The sequence below is a fragment of the Neoarius graeffei genome, chromosome 9 (assembly GCF_027579695.1).
Source record: "Neoarius graeffei isolate fNeoGra1 chromosome 9, fNeoGra1.pri, whole genome shotgun sequence".
In the NCBI taxonomy this organism is placed as follows: domain Eukaryota; kingdom Metazoa; phylum Chordata; class Actinopteri; order Siluriformes; family Ariidae; genus Neoarius; species Neoarius graeffei.
This window is the reverse complement of record NC_083577.1, coordinates 14206087-14225299: the sequence shown is the minus strand read 5'-3', so window position 1 is coordinate 14225299 and position 19213 is coordinate 14206087. Positions and strand designations below refer to the sequence as shown.

General features: G+C 43.1%; 1 protein-coding gene across 1 annotated transcript in view; it reads right to left on the bottom strand.

Moving 5' to 3' along the window:
* LOC132892101 (uncharacterized) overlaps positions 1-19213 on the bottom strand; it is a 178645-nt gene that overhangs the window by 105211 nt on the left and 54221 nt on the right. The window contains exon 3 of the mRNA XM_060930502.1: positions 13314-13331. Within this exon, the coding sequence (XP_060786485.1) occupies positions 13314-13331 (18 nt within the window). The remainder of the gene's footprint in view (positions 1-13313; positions 13332-19213) is intronic.

Sequence of the window (19213 nt, the reverse complement as noted above, 5' to 3'; positions counted from 1 at the left end):
TTTACAACAGTCTGTAAACGTTTGGGGACTGAGGAGACAAGTTGCTCAAGTTTAGGGATAGGAATGTTAACCCATTCTTGTCTAATGTAGGATTCTAGTTGCTCAACTGTCTTAGGTCTTTTTTGTCGTATCTTCCATTTTATGATGTGCCAAATGTTTTCTATGGGTGAAAGATCTGGACTACAGGCTTGCCAGTTCAGTACCCGGACCCTTCTTCTACGCAGCCATGATGCTGTAATTGATGCAGTATGTGGTTTGGCATTGTCATGTTGGAAAATCCAAGGTCTTCCCTGAAAGAGACGTTGTCTGGATGGGAGCATATGTTGCTCTAGAACCTGGATATACCTTTCAGCATTGATGGTGTCTTTCCAGATGTGTAAGCTGCCCATGCCACATGGACTAACGCAACCCCATACCATCAGAGATGCAGGCTTCTGAACTGAGCGCTGATAACAACTTGGGTCGTCCTTCTCGTCTTTAGTCCGAATGACACGGCGTCCCTGATTTCCATAAAGAACTTCAAATTTTGACAAATAGTGGAGCAATATCAGAAAGGAGTTCGACAGTGTAAAATTGCAGAGTGTTTGAACATATCATCATCTACAGTGCATAATATCATCAAAAGATTCAGAGAATCTGGAAGAATCTCTGTGCGTAAGGGTCAAGGCCGGAAAACCATACTGGGTGCCCGTGATCTTCGTGCCCTTAGATGGCACTGCATCACATACAGGCGTGCTTCTGTATTGGAAATCACAAAATGGGCTTGGGAATATTTCCAGAGAACATTATCTGTGAACACAATTCACCATGCCATCCGCCGTTGCCAGCTAAAACTCTATAGTTCAAAGAAGAAGCCGTATCTATACATGATCCAGAAGTGCAGACGTCTTCTCTGGGCCAAGGCTCATTTAAAATGGACTGTGGCAAAGTGGAAAACTGTTCTGTGGTCAGACGAATCAAAATTTGAAGTTCTTTATGGAAATCAGGGACGCCGTGTCATTCGGACTAAAGAGGAGAAGGACGACCCAAGTTGTTATCAGCACTCAGTTCAGAAGCCTGCATCTCTGATGGTATGGGGTTGCATTAGTGCATGTGGCATGGGCAGCTTACACATCTGGAAAGACACCATCAATGCTGAAAGGTATATCCAGGTTCTAGAGCAACATATGCTCCCATCAAGACGACGTCTCTTTCAGGGAAGACCTTGCATTTTCCAACATGACAATGCCAAACCACATACTGCATTAATTACAGCATCATGGCTGTGTAGAAGAAGGGTCTGGGTACTGAACTGGCCAGCCTGCAGTCCAGATCTTTCACCCATAGAAAACATTTGGCGCATCATAAAACGGAAGATACGACAAAAAAGACCAAAGACAGTTGAGCAACTAGAATCCTACATTAGACAAGAATGGGTTAACATTCCTATCCTTAAACTTGAGCAACTTGTCTCCTCAGTCCCCAGATGTTTACAGACTGTTGTAAAGAGAAAAGGTCATGTCTCACAGTGGTAAACATGGCCTTGTCCCAACTTTTTTGAGATGTGTTGTTGTCATGAAATTTAAAAATCACCTAATTTTTCTCTTTAAATGATACATTTTCTCAGTTTAAACATTTGATATGTCATCTATGTTCTATTCTGAATAAAATATGGAATTTTGAAACTTCCACATCATTGCATTCCGTTTTTATTTACAATTTGTACTTTGTGCCAACTTTTTTGGAATCGGGGTTGTACATCATCAGACTCACCTGCTGTGTCTCACCCAGAGAGGAGGCGCCAGAAGCAGTGTGAGAGGAAACAGAAGCGTGGCAAGTATGGCGGTATCCAGGCTAGGCTAGCCGCTAGCCCGCACAGACCCGCGATACCATCCCTCATTCTAGCCAATGTATGCTCACTAGACAACAAAATAGATCACATAGAATTCATGAGATCTGCATTACATGATGTGAAGGATTGCTGTGTTTTCATCTTTACGGAATCCTGGCTGAATAACGACATCCCGGACTCTGCTATCCAGCTAGCTGGGCTAACATGCTACTGCGCTGACCGAGCCTTTATGGAAGGAGGCAAGACTCGTGGCGGGGGAGTGTGTGTTTACATCAGCGATGCTTGGTGCCGGAATGCTACTGTTGTGCACAAACACTGTTCTCCGCTGGCAGAGTTCATCATCAAGTGCCGACCCTTCTACCCACCGAGGGAGTTTACATCGATTCTGCTCGTCGCTGTTTACATCCCCCCCACTGCTAACACTAATGTTAGGAGCGAGGCACTCAATGAACTCTACCAGGCCATCAGTGAACAACAGACAGCGCACCCAGATGGATTCCTCATCACAGCAGGTGACTTCAGTCACGCAGATTTAAAAGGTTTTACTGCACAACATGTGGACTTTCCAACAAGAGGTGATAACTTACTGGACTTGGTGTACATAACTCACAAAGGAGCTTACAAGGCCTCCCCCCTCCCCCACCTGGGTCTCTCTGATCACATTATCATCATGCTGAGACCTGCATATAGACCCAGAGTGAGAGCCATCAGACCAACACAAAAGGAGGTACGTGTGTGGCCAGAGGGGGCCTCCTATGCTTTGAAAGACTGTTTTAGCACTACACACTGGGACATTTTCAAAAGAGCCAGCCACTTACAACTACCACAGGCTTAGAGGAATACACTGAGGCCGTCACGTCATACGTTGCTAAATGCACTGATGTCACTTACTGCAAAACCATCACTGTTCGTGCTAACCAGAAGCCTTGGCTGACAGGAGAGGTTCACAGGCTCCTGCGGGCTCAGGACGCAGCCTTTAGGGCCGGTGACACCGCAGGTCTAACAACAGCCAGAGCCAACCTGTCCCACGGCATCAGGGAGGCAAAACATCAGTACAGCAATAAAATATCTGGACACTTCAGCAACACCAGAGATGCACAGTCTCTCTGGTGTGGCATTCAAACCCTCACAAACTACAAACACCCACTATGGACCTGTGAGAGTGACATCACATTGCTAAACTGCCTAAATGACTTCTTTGGACGCTTTGAAACACAAAACAACACACCAGCACAGAAGGCCACTCCTCCCCTGGATGAACAGGCCATATGTCTGGATCCAGCCAGCGTGGAGAAGACCCTCTCCAGGATCAACCCACATAAGGCAGCTGGATCAGACAACATACCTGGTCATGTTCTGAAGGATTGTGCCATGGAGCTCAGGGATGTCCTCGCTGACATCTTTAACATCTCCCTGAACCAAGCTGTTGTCCCCATGTGTTTCAAAGCTACAACCATAATACCAGTGCCAAAGCAGCCCCTCCCATCTAGCTATAACGACTATATCGGCCCATAGCACTGACTTCCATCATCATGAAGTGCTTTGAGCGACTGGTCATGCAGAACATCAAGTCCATTCTCCCTCTCTCCCCCACCCATTCCAGTTTGCATATAGGTCAAACATGTCCATAGAGGACGCTATCTCCACTGCTCTCCATCCAGCCCTCACTCACCTGGACTCAAAGAACACCTATGTGCGAATGCTGTTCTTGGATTACAGTTCGGCATTCAACACAATCATTCCCCAACAGCTAATACAAAAACTCGGACATTTGGGATTCAACACCTCTCTTTGTAACTGGGTGCTGGACTTTCTTACAGGGAGGCCACAGAACGTTCGGGTCGGCAGAAACACCGCCAGGATCATCATGCTGAGCACAGGGGCCCCACAAGGGTGTGTGCTCAGCCCGCTGCTCTTCACCCTGCTGACCCATGACTGTGTACCAATCTACAGCACATCAAGTTTGCAGATGACATGACTGTGGTGGGCCTCATCACTAACAATGATGAAGCCAACTACAGGAATGAGGTGAGCCAACTGGTCGAGTGGAGTAAAGACAACAATCTCTTCCTGAACATGGAGAAGACCAAAGAGATTGTAGTCAACTTCAGGAGAGGTCACTCACAACATCCCCCTCTGACCATCGATGGTGCTGCAGTGGAGAGGGTGAGCATCACCAAATTCCTAGGGGTGCACATCGCTGAGGACCTCTCCTGGTCCAACAACACTGCATCGCTGGCCAAGAAGGCTCAAACTCACCTCTACTTCCTCCGCAAACTGAGGAGTGCACGAGTCCCACCCCCCATCACATGCTTATTCTACAGGGGCACTATTGAGAGTGTCCTCACTGGCTGCATCACTGCGTGGTATGGAGGCTGCAGTGCCTCCTGCCGGAAGACTCTGCAACGCATAGTGAACACGGCCAGCAAGATCATCGGTACCCCTCAGCCCTCCCTTACGGACATCTATCACTCCCGTCTCACCCGCAGAGCTGGTGACACCTCCCACCCTTCACACTCACTCTTCAGCCTCCTGTCCTCAGGGAAAAGGTACCGGAGCCTCCGGGCCTGCTCCACAAGACTGCTAAACAGCTTCATCCACCAGGCTGTCAGGATGCTGAACTCTGTCCACTACCTACCCCTGGTCTGTAACACATTCATTCACACAAGAAACTCTCTCATCCGTTTGCACATCACATCACAAACATTAGCATTACTGCTGTATCTGCTGCTATTGCTCATTTGCACTACTGTTCATATACAACTCATAAGCTGCTCCTCTAGCACCTTCTCCGTTAGATATTGTACTGTATTTGCACTACTGCTATTTTGTACATTTGTTTGATTTTAGAGTGTATTTTTTATCTATATTAATATATATTGTTTTTCTTAATTTTTTTCCTCTTTTTTGAGAGAGAGAAATGGCATTTCGATTCTCCTATATGTCCTGGATATATAGTGAATTGATGACAAAGAATCTTTGAAGCAAAGCCACATGGTCCAGGGGGTCTATACTCTATGGTGTCTGGGCTGAGACTGATGAAAATGCTAGATTCAGCAGTGTTTTATACCCTATTGGGGACCATTCCGGTGGCATTCTTGGTACACTCGGGACATTCGTGTTACATTCTAAGCACATTCGAAGTACATTCTAAGTATTCAAGCTGCATTCTCTTTGAATTCTTAGGCGTTCAAAACATATTCTGCAGATATTCCGGGAGCGTTCTGACTGCATTTGAGGTGACTTTGTACAGCATTCAAGGCACCTTCCAACCAGACTTCGGGTGGTATTCGGGCAGCAATCAAACCGCACTCGTACAGCATTTGAAGTGCATTCTTAATATTCTTACTGCATTCTAACAGCATTCTAGGTATTCCTACTGTGTTCCAACTACATTTGAACTGCATTCGAAAGCTAATACACCCAGAATGTGCAAGAATCATTCGAGGCGGGCTCGAAGTGCATTTTAAGTATTCGAACGTCATTCTTAAAAGGCTGTAAGAATGTTTGAAATTCCTGCCCGAATGTGGCATGAATTTTGAAAAATTTTTCATTCCGGCTGGTTCTGCTTGATTCCTGCTAATTCCGAATAAGTGTGACGGGGGCTTGAGATAAATATGAGGCCATCTGTCCAGCAGCTTAAGCTGGGCCAAAACTGGTTACTGAAACAGAACAATGATCCCAAGCACACCAGAAAATCAACATCTGAATGGCTAAAGAAGAAAAATGAAGGTGCTGGGATCTTAAAGGTCATAGGCAACGGTTGGAGGTGAAACGTAGAATATCAACTTTATTGTCTAGAACCGAGGTGGACAAACTACGGCCCGCGGGCCACATCCGGCCCGTTGGCGTTTTTAATCCGGCCCGCGGAAGACAATCATATAAACGTGATTGAGCAGATCTATAAACTATAAGCTTCAGTCTTATCATGTAGACAGGTGTTCTAGAGATCCGTCTTTCCAGTCAGTCGTATTCACGCGAGATTACATTTGCAGAGTGGTGCAGCACGTGCCATAGAAGTCATTCTGGCGCCCGTGCCACTGATGATCTCGAGAACACAGGATAAAACTTTACAATGAGTGGTCCTAAAAAAAGAAAAGTGGACAGTGAGTGCAGGGTGTTCAATAAAGAATGGACAACTAAATATTTTTTTGCTGAAGTCTGATCAAAGGCTGTATGCCTTATTTGCAAAGAAACTGTTGCAGTTTTAAAGGAATATAACATCAAATGGCACTTTTCCTCCAAGCATGCTAATTATGCTAACAACCAGTCAGCGCACGAACGGGCAAATACAGCTCAGCGGTTTCTGAGTGAATGTGAGTATTAACACTTTCTCTTTTTAAAACTATGTTGGAGCTGTAATAAGATGGTAGTCACATGTTTACAGACATAATATAAAAAGTATAACTCTTAGTAATTTTGGTTGTCGTGGGTGGCTGCTGTAGTGCTGGGGTTTGTTTTTAAGTACCATGTGCTTTTGGGTGTCTGCTCCGCCCCTCATTTATGTCCCTGTCTGCTATTATAGGTGTATTATGAGCAGCTGACCTTGCTTCTGCTTATATCTGTTCCTGGACTTTTGCCTGTGGAGGTTATTCTGATCTATGAGTGGCCTTTTGGAATATGAAAACCTGTTTGGAACCTGTGTTTTGATTTTTTGAGGACTGGAAATATTTCAGTGAGTGACTCTGAACTTGAAAACCAGTTTGGAGTTTTTTGCTTTCTTGAGCTGTTTTGTTTGATTTTGTGGGCTGGATGGATCCAGTGCCAAACCATTGAACTGCAAACATGTTGGCATGGTGTGGTACCCAAACTGTTGAACTGCAAACATTTTGGAATGGTGTGGTACCTCTCCTACTAATGGTGGTTGGTTGTACTGGCAGGCTGGAAGTGGATGGTTAAAAAAAAAAAAAACACTCAGGTGTAAATCTACGAGTTCAGTGAAATGTACAAAAATGATACGTATGTACTGATATGTAATTTAGTTCAATTTAATGATATGCAATTTAGTTGTATGTATAAAATGATACAAATATACAAATACACTGGCATCCTACTCATCCTGGCAGCTCAAAGATGTAATTTAAGAATTAAGTGTGCTACTTTTCTTACTGTCACGTGTGTGTGTGTGTGTGTGGGGGGGGGGGGGGGGGGGGGGGGGGGTTACTTTTCTGGATGGATCCAGTGCCAGTCTATTGAACTGCAAACATTTTTCTGCTCTGCCTTTGTTGACTGAGAACTAAAATAAATGTCAATCTGATCTGCATTTGGGTCTCTGTCAGTGAAGGCCTTACAATAACACTAAAGCTTTTCCGGTTTATGTTCGATATGTATGAATTTGGTGCTGGCCCGGCCCGCCTGGCAAATTTCAAAAGTCAATGTGGCCCCTGAGCCAAAAAGTTTGCCCACCCCTGGTCTAGAAGAACGACCCAAAAAGCGAATTCAATCTTCCTAGTGTCTAATTTGCACCCTAAAATTGAATAAAACGGTTAAAATATACTGTTTTGCCCAATTTCCGAAGGTTTGTTTATATCTCACTTATGCGCACTTTCACCACCAGGGGACAGTCATCGTGACATCATTTAAGCCAAACAGACTGGGAGCAGCTTTATGTTTACCTGCGAACCGAGCACATGTCTATAGACTTTGGTCGTGAGAGGTTGTGCAAAATGTCTGAAAGCGATAGCGATTTTGAAGTAGGAACTCTCCAAATTAAATACCGAGAGGTGAAACCATATTATGTATGAACCTATGGCCGTTGCAAAGCAATCGGTGAATGTGGCTCACTGATTTGACCGTGCAGCCTCGGAATCGGACAGTGACTCGACCGACTCTGATCGCGGTGACCCCGGACCTCAACAAGACTTGTGCCCAAACGATTTATCCTGGTAATTATGATAAATTCCTACTTTCATCGTAATACTAAATAAGAGCCCTTTTGAAGAATAATTAAACCACCCTCCCTAGTAGGTTTACCTAATAGGTAACGATTACTTGACAGTGTGCCGGTAGGCCACACTAGCCTGCCATATGCGACATTATACTATTTATAGCCTAGTCTAAGCGAGGAAATATCCCTTTGTCTCATTTCCACAAGGATTGTACAGGATCCCTCAGGATTCTTGACTTGTCAATTGCAAGCAAAAGTAAAAATGTTTACCTCCAATCTTCTCCTTTTTGCTTGAGCGTTGCTGGTCCGTTTCTTCTTTGACTGCTTGATTTTGTTTCACACGCACAATCCACTCTCTCCGCCCCGTCTCCTCTTCCGGAAAAAACAACCCTCTGGCTTCACACGCGCACAATCCACTCTCTCTGCCTCGTCTCCTCTTCCAGAAAAAAACAACCCTCTAGCTCCACGCGCACAATCCACTCTCTCCGCCTCTCTTCCTTTTTCGGAAAAAGCCAACCCTCTTGCTCCGCCTCTCCTCCTTTTTCGGAAAAAGCCAACCCTCTTGCTCTGCCTCTCCTCCTTTTTCGAAAAAAGCCAATCCTCTTGCTCCGCCTCTCCTCCTTTTTTGGAAAAAGCCAATACTCCTGCTCCGCCTCTTCTCCGCTTCCGGAAAAAGCCTATCCACCCTCTCTGCCTCTTTTCCTCTCTTGGAAAAAGGTAAAAACTTCTTCCTGAACCGGTCCCTTTGTTACAGTTCACTGCACAACAATAATGCATGGTTTTTCTTTGGAAATTCCCGAACACACGTCTGCACTCAAGCCGAACGGCAATTTAAGTAAACGGAAGTGGACTCAACTCAAGCGGTTTGTTTGGCTTAAATAACGTCACGCGCCGAGTGGTCACGAAAATAGGCAACAGAAATTCGCCGCGATCCGCACTAACTTATTTTAATTATTACTTACTTGTTAACAATACTTCTTGGGACCAGAAGAAAATTACAGAGTTTAACATATAAAGTTTCAAATGCGCATAAAATTAAAACCGTTGCCTATGGGCTTTAAGAGAGCTGTGCATAAACAAGTGTCCTTGAACATTAACAAACTGAAGCAGTGTTGCAAAGAAGAGTGGAACAAAATTTCTCCAAAACGATGTAAGAGACTGATTAATTTGAAGTAAACATGTGTCAGAGTTTTTGTTGCATGTTACTGAATTATAGTCTGTACTTCTTTTCCCACCTGGTTTCTGAATGTTGGTTTACTTTTTAGGAAAAATGACGACATACTGAAATCTGTTAGAGTTTTTGTTGTTGGCATCTGAGGTTATTCATTTGTTGATAGAAGTTGGTGAGCAGCACACAATTGTTAGGTCCTGATGAATGAAACCATAGATTGGATTTATTCATTCCCCCTCATGACCATATGTGTGTTATTTGAAGAAGAAGCCAAGCAGCCTTTGTCATACGTACACTCAAGTACAGACTTGAGCACACAGTGAAATTTAGGCTACATCCACACGACAACGGCAACGAGATTTTTTTTTTTACCGGGTAAAAAAAAAATATCGCGTCCACATGGGCAACGGATCAGTAAAATATCAGGTACATATGGCAACGCAACGCTTGCTGAAAACGATGCAATCGGAGACACCAGAACAATAGAAGAAGTAGGACGCATGCGCATAAACCCCTTCTTCTACCCGGCATGAAGCACTCACAGGAACAAACACACAACAACAACAAGAAGATGGCTGCGACCACGCGAGGAAATCGTGCCTTCTATGTGTACTAGGGCTGTAACGATACACCCAACTCACGATTCAATTCGTATCACGATTTTTGACCCACGATTCGATACGCCCACGATTTTTTTAAAAATGTTTTTTTAAAGTAGTAAATTTGACTTATTAATTACATTAACTATTTAATAACAAATAATTCAGACCACTGCAGAGAATGAGTAATATGTATGCAAAAATGAACAAATGTATATCCAAAGATTGTTTTATTTCTCAAAATAATACTGTTGAGCCGGAAGCTCTGTTTTTTTCGGTTCTGAAAAAGTCATTTTTCCAAATCGTGTAAATCCATTAAGATTTTTTTTTGGGGGGGTGGCTCTCTCACTGTCTCACTCTCATAGGGCCAATGATTTTCTGTGATCGCGGAAAACAGATGGAAATTACGGAATTTTTATAGTGAAACATTGCTCGCGTGTCAAAATATAACTGCCGCAGAAGGCTTCCGCCCAAGCAGATATGCCTTCAGTGTTGCCAGATATTGCTAACGTTTTCCACCCCAAAATATGTTCAAAACCAGCCAAAAAGCACCTAAACCTGCCCAATCTGGCAACACTGCATGCCTTTCCGGTCAAGTGATTGTGATTGGCTTGTGGCACACCTAGCCAGCCAATGAGCTGCTTGTTTACAGATTCGCTCCCCGCGTCGCAACCAGAATGGCGACCGCTTAAAAGAAATGAATGCTCTGCCAGTGGCGAGTGTGGACGTTGCGTGACTCGCAGAAGATTGTCGCAGGTCGGCGAAAAAACGACTTACTAATAGATATAAAAAATAAAAGTAATTTAAGTAATTTATGTAATTTAAATAAAAAATAAAGTATTCATAAATTGAAGTTTGGAAGCGCCTCTGTTTTTGGGCTGAGGAGAAGTTTGAAAGGGTGTACCGCGATTCTGCCTTCTTGTATCGCGATACGGATCGTGGCTCTGCGTATCGCGATTTCGATACGCATATCGTTACAGCCCTAGTGTGTACAAATTAGTTTTATTAGTGTGCATAGTGGGCGGCACGGTGGTGTAGTGGTTAGCACTGTCGCCTCACAGCAAGAAGGTCTGGGTTCGAGCCCCGTGGCCGTCGAGGGCCTTTCTGTGCAGAGTTTGCATGTTCTCCCCGTGTCCGCGTAGGTTTCCTCCGGGTGCTCCGGTTTCCCCCACAGTCCAAAGACATGCAAGTTAGGTTAACTGGTGACTCTAAATTGACCGTAGGTGTGAATGTGAGTGTGAATGGTTGTCTGTGTCTATGTGTCAGCCCTGTGATGACCTGGCGACTTGTCCAGGGTGTACCCCGCCTTTCGCTCGTAGTCAGCTGGGATAGGCTCCAGCTTGCCTGCGACCCTGTAGAACAGGATAAAGCAGCTGTATACAAAAGTGAATGCAATGCAGTGGTTCATACAAAACAGTCTGTTGAAGGGTCTTCTGACCCTTTTCCCCTCTGCCTCCATTATAGTCAGGTAACTGTTGCTTTGTGTGGAGGGCTGTACTTTCTGTTCATCAAAGCAGGTGTAAATTGTCTGTCTGGCAGGTAGGGGTGGGCGGTATGGCCAAAAATGTATATCACGGTATAATTTGAGCCACTGACGGTATACATCACGGTATTGTAGTTTTGTATATAAATTACAACAGAACAGTTTCTTAGTGGTTACCATAGCAAAAAGTAAAAGCTTTCAATCAGGATGTTTTCAGCAATATTGAAATTTATTGTGCAAAACAGAAAACAGGACCAGATTACTGATGTTGCGCCGACTTTTTTCACGAGCTCTTCCTCTGCTGCCGTCTCTTCACTACTCGCCACCATTGTTGTTGTTGTTCTTCTTCTTCGAAGCAGCCAGGCGGGCGTTCAAACTATGCATTACTGCCAACTAGAGGAGGCAATGAGCTATCGCGGTACACGCTATGACACAAACTCTCTACTGTTGGTCAAAAAATACCGCATACGGTATCATACCGTGCAAACCGCCCACCCCTACTGGCAGGTCAGTCAGGTTAATGTGTAAACAAATCCGTTCTACTCATCCAGACGACTTCGCAACGGCGCCGTTGCCAGATTTTTCCACTCTGGAACCCGTTCTCAAAAAATATCATTTTGGGGCACCCAAAACGCCGGTGCCGTGTGGACGCCAGGCCGAAACGATAAATTTTATCAGATTCACCTGAATCCGTTGCCGTGTGGACAGGGCCTTAACCTCTGCATTTAACCCATCTGAAGCGGTGAACACACACATGCGCACACACAATGAGTAATCAGCACACACACCCAGAGCAGTGGGCAGCTATGCTACAGCACCTGGGGAGCAGTTGTGAATTAGGCGCCTTGCTCAAGGGCACTTCAGCCCAACCTCAGGCCATGGCTGCCCCATGTTAACCTAACCACGTCTTTGAACTGTGGGGGGAAACTGGAGCACCCAGAAGAAACCCACACAGACACTGGAAGAACATGCAAACTCCACACAGAAAGGCCCCTGGGCTCGAACTTGCTGTGAGGCGACAGTGCTAACCACTACACCACCATGCCCCCCCCAAAAAAAATGCATGAGACCTCACATGCATTTATGGAGACCTCACAGTTAAAACAAGCTAAACTAGCTTAAAATCATGCTGTTGATGCAGATCTACGGTCAACTCCAGATGTATTGGCACCTTGCAAGAGTATGAGCAATGGATTACATAAACAGACAATGATCCAAATGTTTCATTAAAAATAACTGGAAAAACTATTTAAAGGTTCTGACTGCAATGTAGAATTCTAGACAGAAATGTTCCATTTCTATTCCTGTTGGAGTTTCAAGATGTTTCGCATTGAAATCACTGGCTGCTGCACACACCGTGAATCCAATGTGTAAGTGTTTTGCCGAGATAAAAAGGGTCCCGCATTTTATGATTCCGGAGATTGCTGAAGCAATTGAACAATATCACATGACCACTGTTTGACCTACTTTTAACCAAAACAAGTCAGCATGGGCAAACATGGCAGAGACTGCTCTCCCACCAGCTAAAAGCCAGCATAAAAGAAAAGGAAAGCCTGCCGAGTGAATGGAACTCTAGGTTAGACAACATGTCATTTTTCTGGACAGATAACTAAATAATTCTACCTAGTGCTTAGCTTCCATGGTAATTCCATTTGCTAATTCCATGGTAGTAAGTATGGAGTTACACACCTAATGTTTTGATCTTACAGAGAAAGAAATGATAACACAAAAGCAGTCACAGAAAAGATATACTTGTCTTTAGTTTCACGGATATATTTGCGAATGTCGACCACAAATTACATCCCTGCGACTCAAAACTCTCTGAGGCCGATGCAGAGTCACAATGTTTTCCGTGCATTGCCATCTTAGTATGATGCAGTTCCACAGTTATGCTAATTAGTTAAAGCTCCTTATGTTGGGTTGTTTCCGTAGGGCCATACTGTTTACATCAAGAGAGAGGAAAATGTTCCTAAAACAGAGAAAAGTGACCCTCAGCACATCAGAATGATCACATCTCGTCCACATGATATTGTTCTTACAAGAAATGGGAAAAATGGCATGTACAATAAAATTTATCATCATGTGCCAACATCCTGGGGGGGATTACTCTTAATTTCCTTTGAATGCCCAAGAGCTCCGTTGTTGCCTTAACTGAATATAAAAGGTTGCACAAACGTAAAATCACTTAATTTTGTAACTATATGAAACGAACATGAGCAATTAAAAATAATAATTGAAGTCTTCCCTCAGCACTCATTCCATGTGTTATTAATTTTTGCTCATTTCCATAAAGGGTGCCAACATTTCTGGAGTTGGATGATATAGACAAGCTAGGGTCCTACCTTCTGGACCTGATAAATCTACAGGACCGATGGATACAAGGAACATCAGATGATCAGGATCAGAAAGTGAGCAGGAAAGCAAGAACATGAGTGAGGAAAAAAGCGCATTGACACTTTTTCCACAAAAGACTATTTGGTTTTAAAAAATGCTAATTTAAAAAAAACTAAGTGATTTTCAGAATGACACAAGTGTTAATAGGATGACTTTAGTTTACCTGACCAGTCTACAGCAGGTGCTCGTGACCATAAAATTTGAAAGAAATATAAATGTCATACAGATTAATAATGGCAGAAAGATTAATAATGCCATAATCTCAAAAAATTAGATGGAGAGGCTATCACATTTTGCTTATCCTATGGGCTACATAATACAAATTTTTAGATGACGTCTATAATAGGCAGATGAGAAATCAACATACACAGTCATCCAGTCTAGTAGCTCATTTGAGTGGTTTTATATGGAGCTTTATTTAACTGTTTTAATACAGTGGTGCTTGAAAGTTTGCAAACCCTTTAGAATTGTATAGATTTCTGCATAAATATGGCCTAAAACATCAGATTTTAACACAAGTCCTAAAAGTAGATAAAGAGAACCCAGTTCAGCAAATGAGACAAAAATATTATACTTGGTCATTTATTTATTGAGGAAAATGATCCAATATTACATATCTGCGAGTGGCAAAAGTATGTGAACCTTTGCTTGCAGTATCTGGTGTGAACCCCTTGTGCATCAATAACTGCAACTAAACGTTTCCGGTAAACGTTGATCAGTCCTGCACACCGGCTTGGAGGAATTTTAGCCCATTTCTCCGCACAGAACAGCTTCAACTCTGGGATGTTGGTGGGTTTCCTCACATGAACTGCTCACTTCAGGTCCTTCCACAACATTTCCATTGGATTAAGGTCAGGACTTTGACTTGGCCATTCCAAAACATTAACTTTATTCTTCTTTAACCATTCCTTGGTAGAACAACTTGTGCTTAGGGTCACTGTCTTGCTGCATGACCCACCTTCTCATGAGATTCAGTTCATGGACAGATGTCCTGACATTTTCCTTTAGTATTCGCTGGTATAATTCAGAATTCATTGTTCCATCAATGATGGCAAGCCGTCCTGGCCCAGATGCAGCAAAACAGGCCCAAGCGATGATACTACCACCATCATGTTTCACAGGTGGGATAAGGTTCTTATGCTGGAATGCAGTGTTTTCCTTTCTCCAAACATAACACTTTTCATTTAAACCAAAAAGTTTTATTTTGGTCTCATCTGTCCACAAAACATTTTTCCAATAGCCTTCTAAATTGTCCACGCAATCTTTAGCAAACTGCAGACGAGCAGTGATGTTCTTTTTGGAGAGCAGTGGCTTTTTCCTTGCAAACCTGCCATGCGCACCATTGTTGTTCAGTGTTCTCCTGATGGTGGACTCATGAACATCAACATTAGCCAATGTGAGAGAGGCCTTCAGTTGCTGAGAAGTTACCCTGGGGTCGTTTGTGACCTCACCGACTATTACACGCCTTGCTCTTGGAGTGATCTTTGTTGGTCGACCACTCCTGGGGAGGGTAACAATGGTCTTGAATTTCCCCCATTCGTACACAATCTGTCTGACTGTGGATTGGTGGAGTCCAAACTCTTTAGAGATGGTTTTGTAACCTTTTCCAGCCTGATGAGCATCAACAATGCTTTTTCTGATGTCCTGAGAAATATCCTTTGTTCGTGCCATGATACCGGTACACTTCCACAAACGTGTTGTGAAGATCAGACTTCGATAGATCCCTGTTCTTTAAATAAAACAGGGTGCCCACTCACACCTGATTGTCATCCCACTGATTGAAAACACCTGACTCTAATTCCACCTTCAAATTAACTGCTAATCCTAGAGGTTCACATACTTTTGCCACTCACAGATATGTAATATTGGATCATTTTTCTCAATAAATAAATGACCAAGTATAATATTTTTGTCTCATTTGTTTAACTGGGTTCTCTTTATCTACTTTTAAGACTTGTGTGAAAATCTGATGATGTTTTAGGTCATATTTATGCAGAAATATAGAAAATTCTCAAGGGTTCACAAACTTTCAAGCACCACTGTACAGCAGGTACAGTCAAGCCAGAAAGTCTGCACACCCCTTTCACCTTCTCCATGTTTTATTACGTTACAGACTTATTCTACAATAGATTGAGTTCATTTTTTGTCACAAAATTCTACACAAAATAGCCCATAATGACAAAGTGAAAGCAGGTTTTTAGATGCTTGTGCTAATTTATCTCATCTCATTATCTCCAGCCACTTTATCCTGTTCTACAGCTGACTACGGGCGAAAGGCGGGGTACACCCTGGACAAGTCGCCAGGTCATCACAGGGCTGACACACAGACACAGACAACCATTCACACTCACATTCACACCTATGGTCAATTTAGAGTCACCAGTTAACCTAACCTGCATGTCTTTGGACTGCGGGGAAAACCCACGCGGACAACATACAAACTCCACACAGAAAGGCCCTCGCCGGCTACGGGGCTCGAACCCGGACCTTCTTGTTGTGAGGTGACAACACTAACCACTACACCACCGTGCCGCCCGTGCTAATTTATTAAAAATCAAAATGTTAAATGTATGTACACACGTGTGCACACCCTTTGATATGACACCTCAAAGTGAGCTGAGGTGCATTTTGTTGTTTCCACTGATACTGCTTGAGATGTTTCTACAACTTAATTGGAGTCCACCTGTGGTAAATTCAATTGATTGGACATGATTGGGGATTGCCAAGACCTGCCTATATAAGGTCCCTCAGTTGACAGTGCATATCAGAGCAACCTCCAAGCCATGGGGTTAAAGGAATTATCTGCAGATCTCAGAAACAAGATTGTGTCAAGGCATAGATCTGGAGAAGGGTACAGAAAAATTGCTGCAGCTTTACAGGTCCCAAAGAGCACAGTGGCCACCATCATTCATAAATGGAAGAAGTTTGGAACCACCAAGAATCTTCCTAGACCTGGCTGCCCAGCCAAACTGAGTGATCGGGGAAGACAGCCTTGGCCAGGGATGTGAGCAGGAACCCAAGGGTCACTCTAACAGAGCTCCAGTGTATCCTTGTGGAGATGGGAGAACCTTTCAGAAGATCAACCATCCAGGCAGCACTCCACAAATCAGGCCAGACGGAAATCACAAATCGTGGCCAGACGGAAATCACTTCTTAGTAAAAGGCACATGACAGACCACTTAGAGTTTGCCAAAAGGCACCTAGAGGACTCTTAAACCATGAGAAACAAGATTCTCTGGTCTGATAAAACCAAAATTGAACTTTTTGGCCTGAATACCCAGCGCCACGTCTGGAGGAAACCAGGCACTGCTCATCACCTGGCTAATGCCATTCCTACAGTGAAGGATGGCGGTGGCAGCATCATGCTGTGGGGATGTTTTTCAGCAGCAGGAACGGGGCGACTAGTCTTGATAGAGGGAAAGATGAATGCAGCTAAGTACACCGAGATCCTTGAAGAAAACCTGCTTCAAAGTGCTCTGGACCTCAGACTGGGGCAAAGGATTACCTTCCAACATGACAATGACCCGAAGCACACAGCCAAGAGAACAAAGGAATGGCTTCGGAGAAAGTCTGTGAATGTCCTTGAGTGGCCCAGCCAGAGCCCAGACCTGAATCCAATTGAACATCTGTGGAAGGAGCTGAAAAAACCAGATGGAGCTTGCAAGGATATGCCAAGAGGAATGGGCAAAAATGTCCAGAAACAAGTGTGCCAAGCCTGTAGCTTCTTTCCCAAGACCCCTTGAAGCTGTAATTGCTGCCAAAGGTGCATCAACCAAGTACTCGGCTAAGGGTGTGTACAGATATGTAACCCCTAAATAACCTATTTTTGTCAGTAAAATAAAATTGCATATTTTCTAAAAACCTGCTTTCACTTTGTCATTATGGGCTATTTTGTGTAGAATTTTGTGACAAAAAATGAACTCAATCTATTGTAGAATAAGTCTGTAACATAATAAAATATGGAAAAGGTAAAAGGGGTGTGCAGACTTTCTGGCTTGACTGTATGTTTCCCATCACCAGTGAGGCACATACAGAAGAGCTAACGTCAATGTTGCTAGGTTTCATCCAAGGTTCCAGGCCCTCCCCCCAAAAAAAACCCCAAAACTGGAAAGGGAAGGTCATATGCAGATATACTGTAGCCACTAAACTTTAAGGAAAGTGTATTAGATTTATTTCTGATTATTTGCTATAAAAAATTATCTTGGAATATCAGAGTATTTTTAAACTGGCCCAAGCTAGTAACCTAGTATATAAACAATACTAACTGACCACTTCATCCTGATATGAATCATCATAAATGGATAATTTTCCAGGCCATCTAACTATCCCTGAATCTCAGACATTTTGACAGATGGATGGACAATCTGAAAACATGAAAACCGCCAACCAACTAGTATTTCACTTAGCTTTTATTGAGTAAACCTGGTTATAAATTCAATACGTTTGAAGTTCTTCATACTAATATAATGTATTTAGTCTCTAAAAATAAGTCTACCCAGTCAATTCCGTTACTTATTATTTACAGGCCCCTGGGGTCATATTCCAAGTTTCTTTCTAAATTTGCGGTTTTTATTTCAGACCTTGTTATTGCCCTTTAGTTGGAGATTTTAATATTCACTGTGATAATCCAGAAGATCCTCTGAAAACAGCGTTCATGCCCATTTTAGATTCAGTAGGGGTTAATCAGAATGTCATAGAACCGACCCATAATGGTGGTCACACTCTCGATCTAATACTAACATTCGGGTTAAACATAGAAAATATAGTCACACTTCAACAGTCTGAAGTTCTCAGATCGTTATCTCATCTCATTCAAAATATGTCAGTAATAATATATGCACCTCACCACACTACTGTATTAAACATACATTCACGTCAACTACTGCACAGAGTTTTATAAATTATCTCCCAGAGTTATCAACTTTGATTGGGTCACTGTCAGCACTGTACTTTGACTTAAGTAATGAAGCTGGGTACTTTGTCCACCTCTGTTTATGCCCGAGAACGAAAGATTAGAGATAGATTGAGTTCTTGGGCATAAATAGAGGTGGACAAAGTACCCAACTTGCTAGGAACCCAACTGGGTTCATGACAACCCAGTTGTCATGAACAGTTTTGCACTCAAGTTTCCATCAATGAACAGTTTATAACTTCAACAAAACAGGCTTCATGTTAAAACTATAATGATTTTCCTGGTTTCACAGTTATACTTTGTGACTATATAGGACACAGTATAAATAACTTGCTTCTATAAAAATCACGCTATTTGTTATCACCCAAATAAGGATGGGTTCCCTTTTGAGTCTGGTTCTTTCGAGGTTTCTTCCTCATGTTGTCTGAGGGAGTTTTTCCTTGCCACCGTCACCACAGGCTAGCTCATTGGGGATAAATTAGGAATAAAATTAGCTCATGTTTAAAGTCTTTAATGTTCTGTAAAGCTGCTTTGCAAGAATGTCTGTTGTTAAAAGTGTTATACTAATACATTTGACTTCACTTTTATGGAGCCAGTGAAATCAACAGCACAGACAGGAGAAACTGAAACTACCCTCAGTACAACTATAACCCAAACACCCAACAGACTTGGAAAGGTGAGAAGAAGAAAAAAACTGCTGGAAAAAGGGGGGGGGGGGGCATTAGCTTTCCAAAACCAATACATTCCTAGCATAATATTCTTAATAATAATATTCTTAATAATAACTTGCTTCTATAAAAATCACGCTATTTGTTATCACCCAAATAAGGATGGGTTCCCTTTTGAGTCTGGTTCTTTCGAGGTTTCTTCCTCATGTTGTCTGAGGGAGTTTTTCCTTGCCACCGTCACCACAGGCTAGCTCATTGGGGATAAATT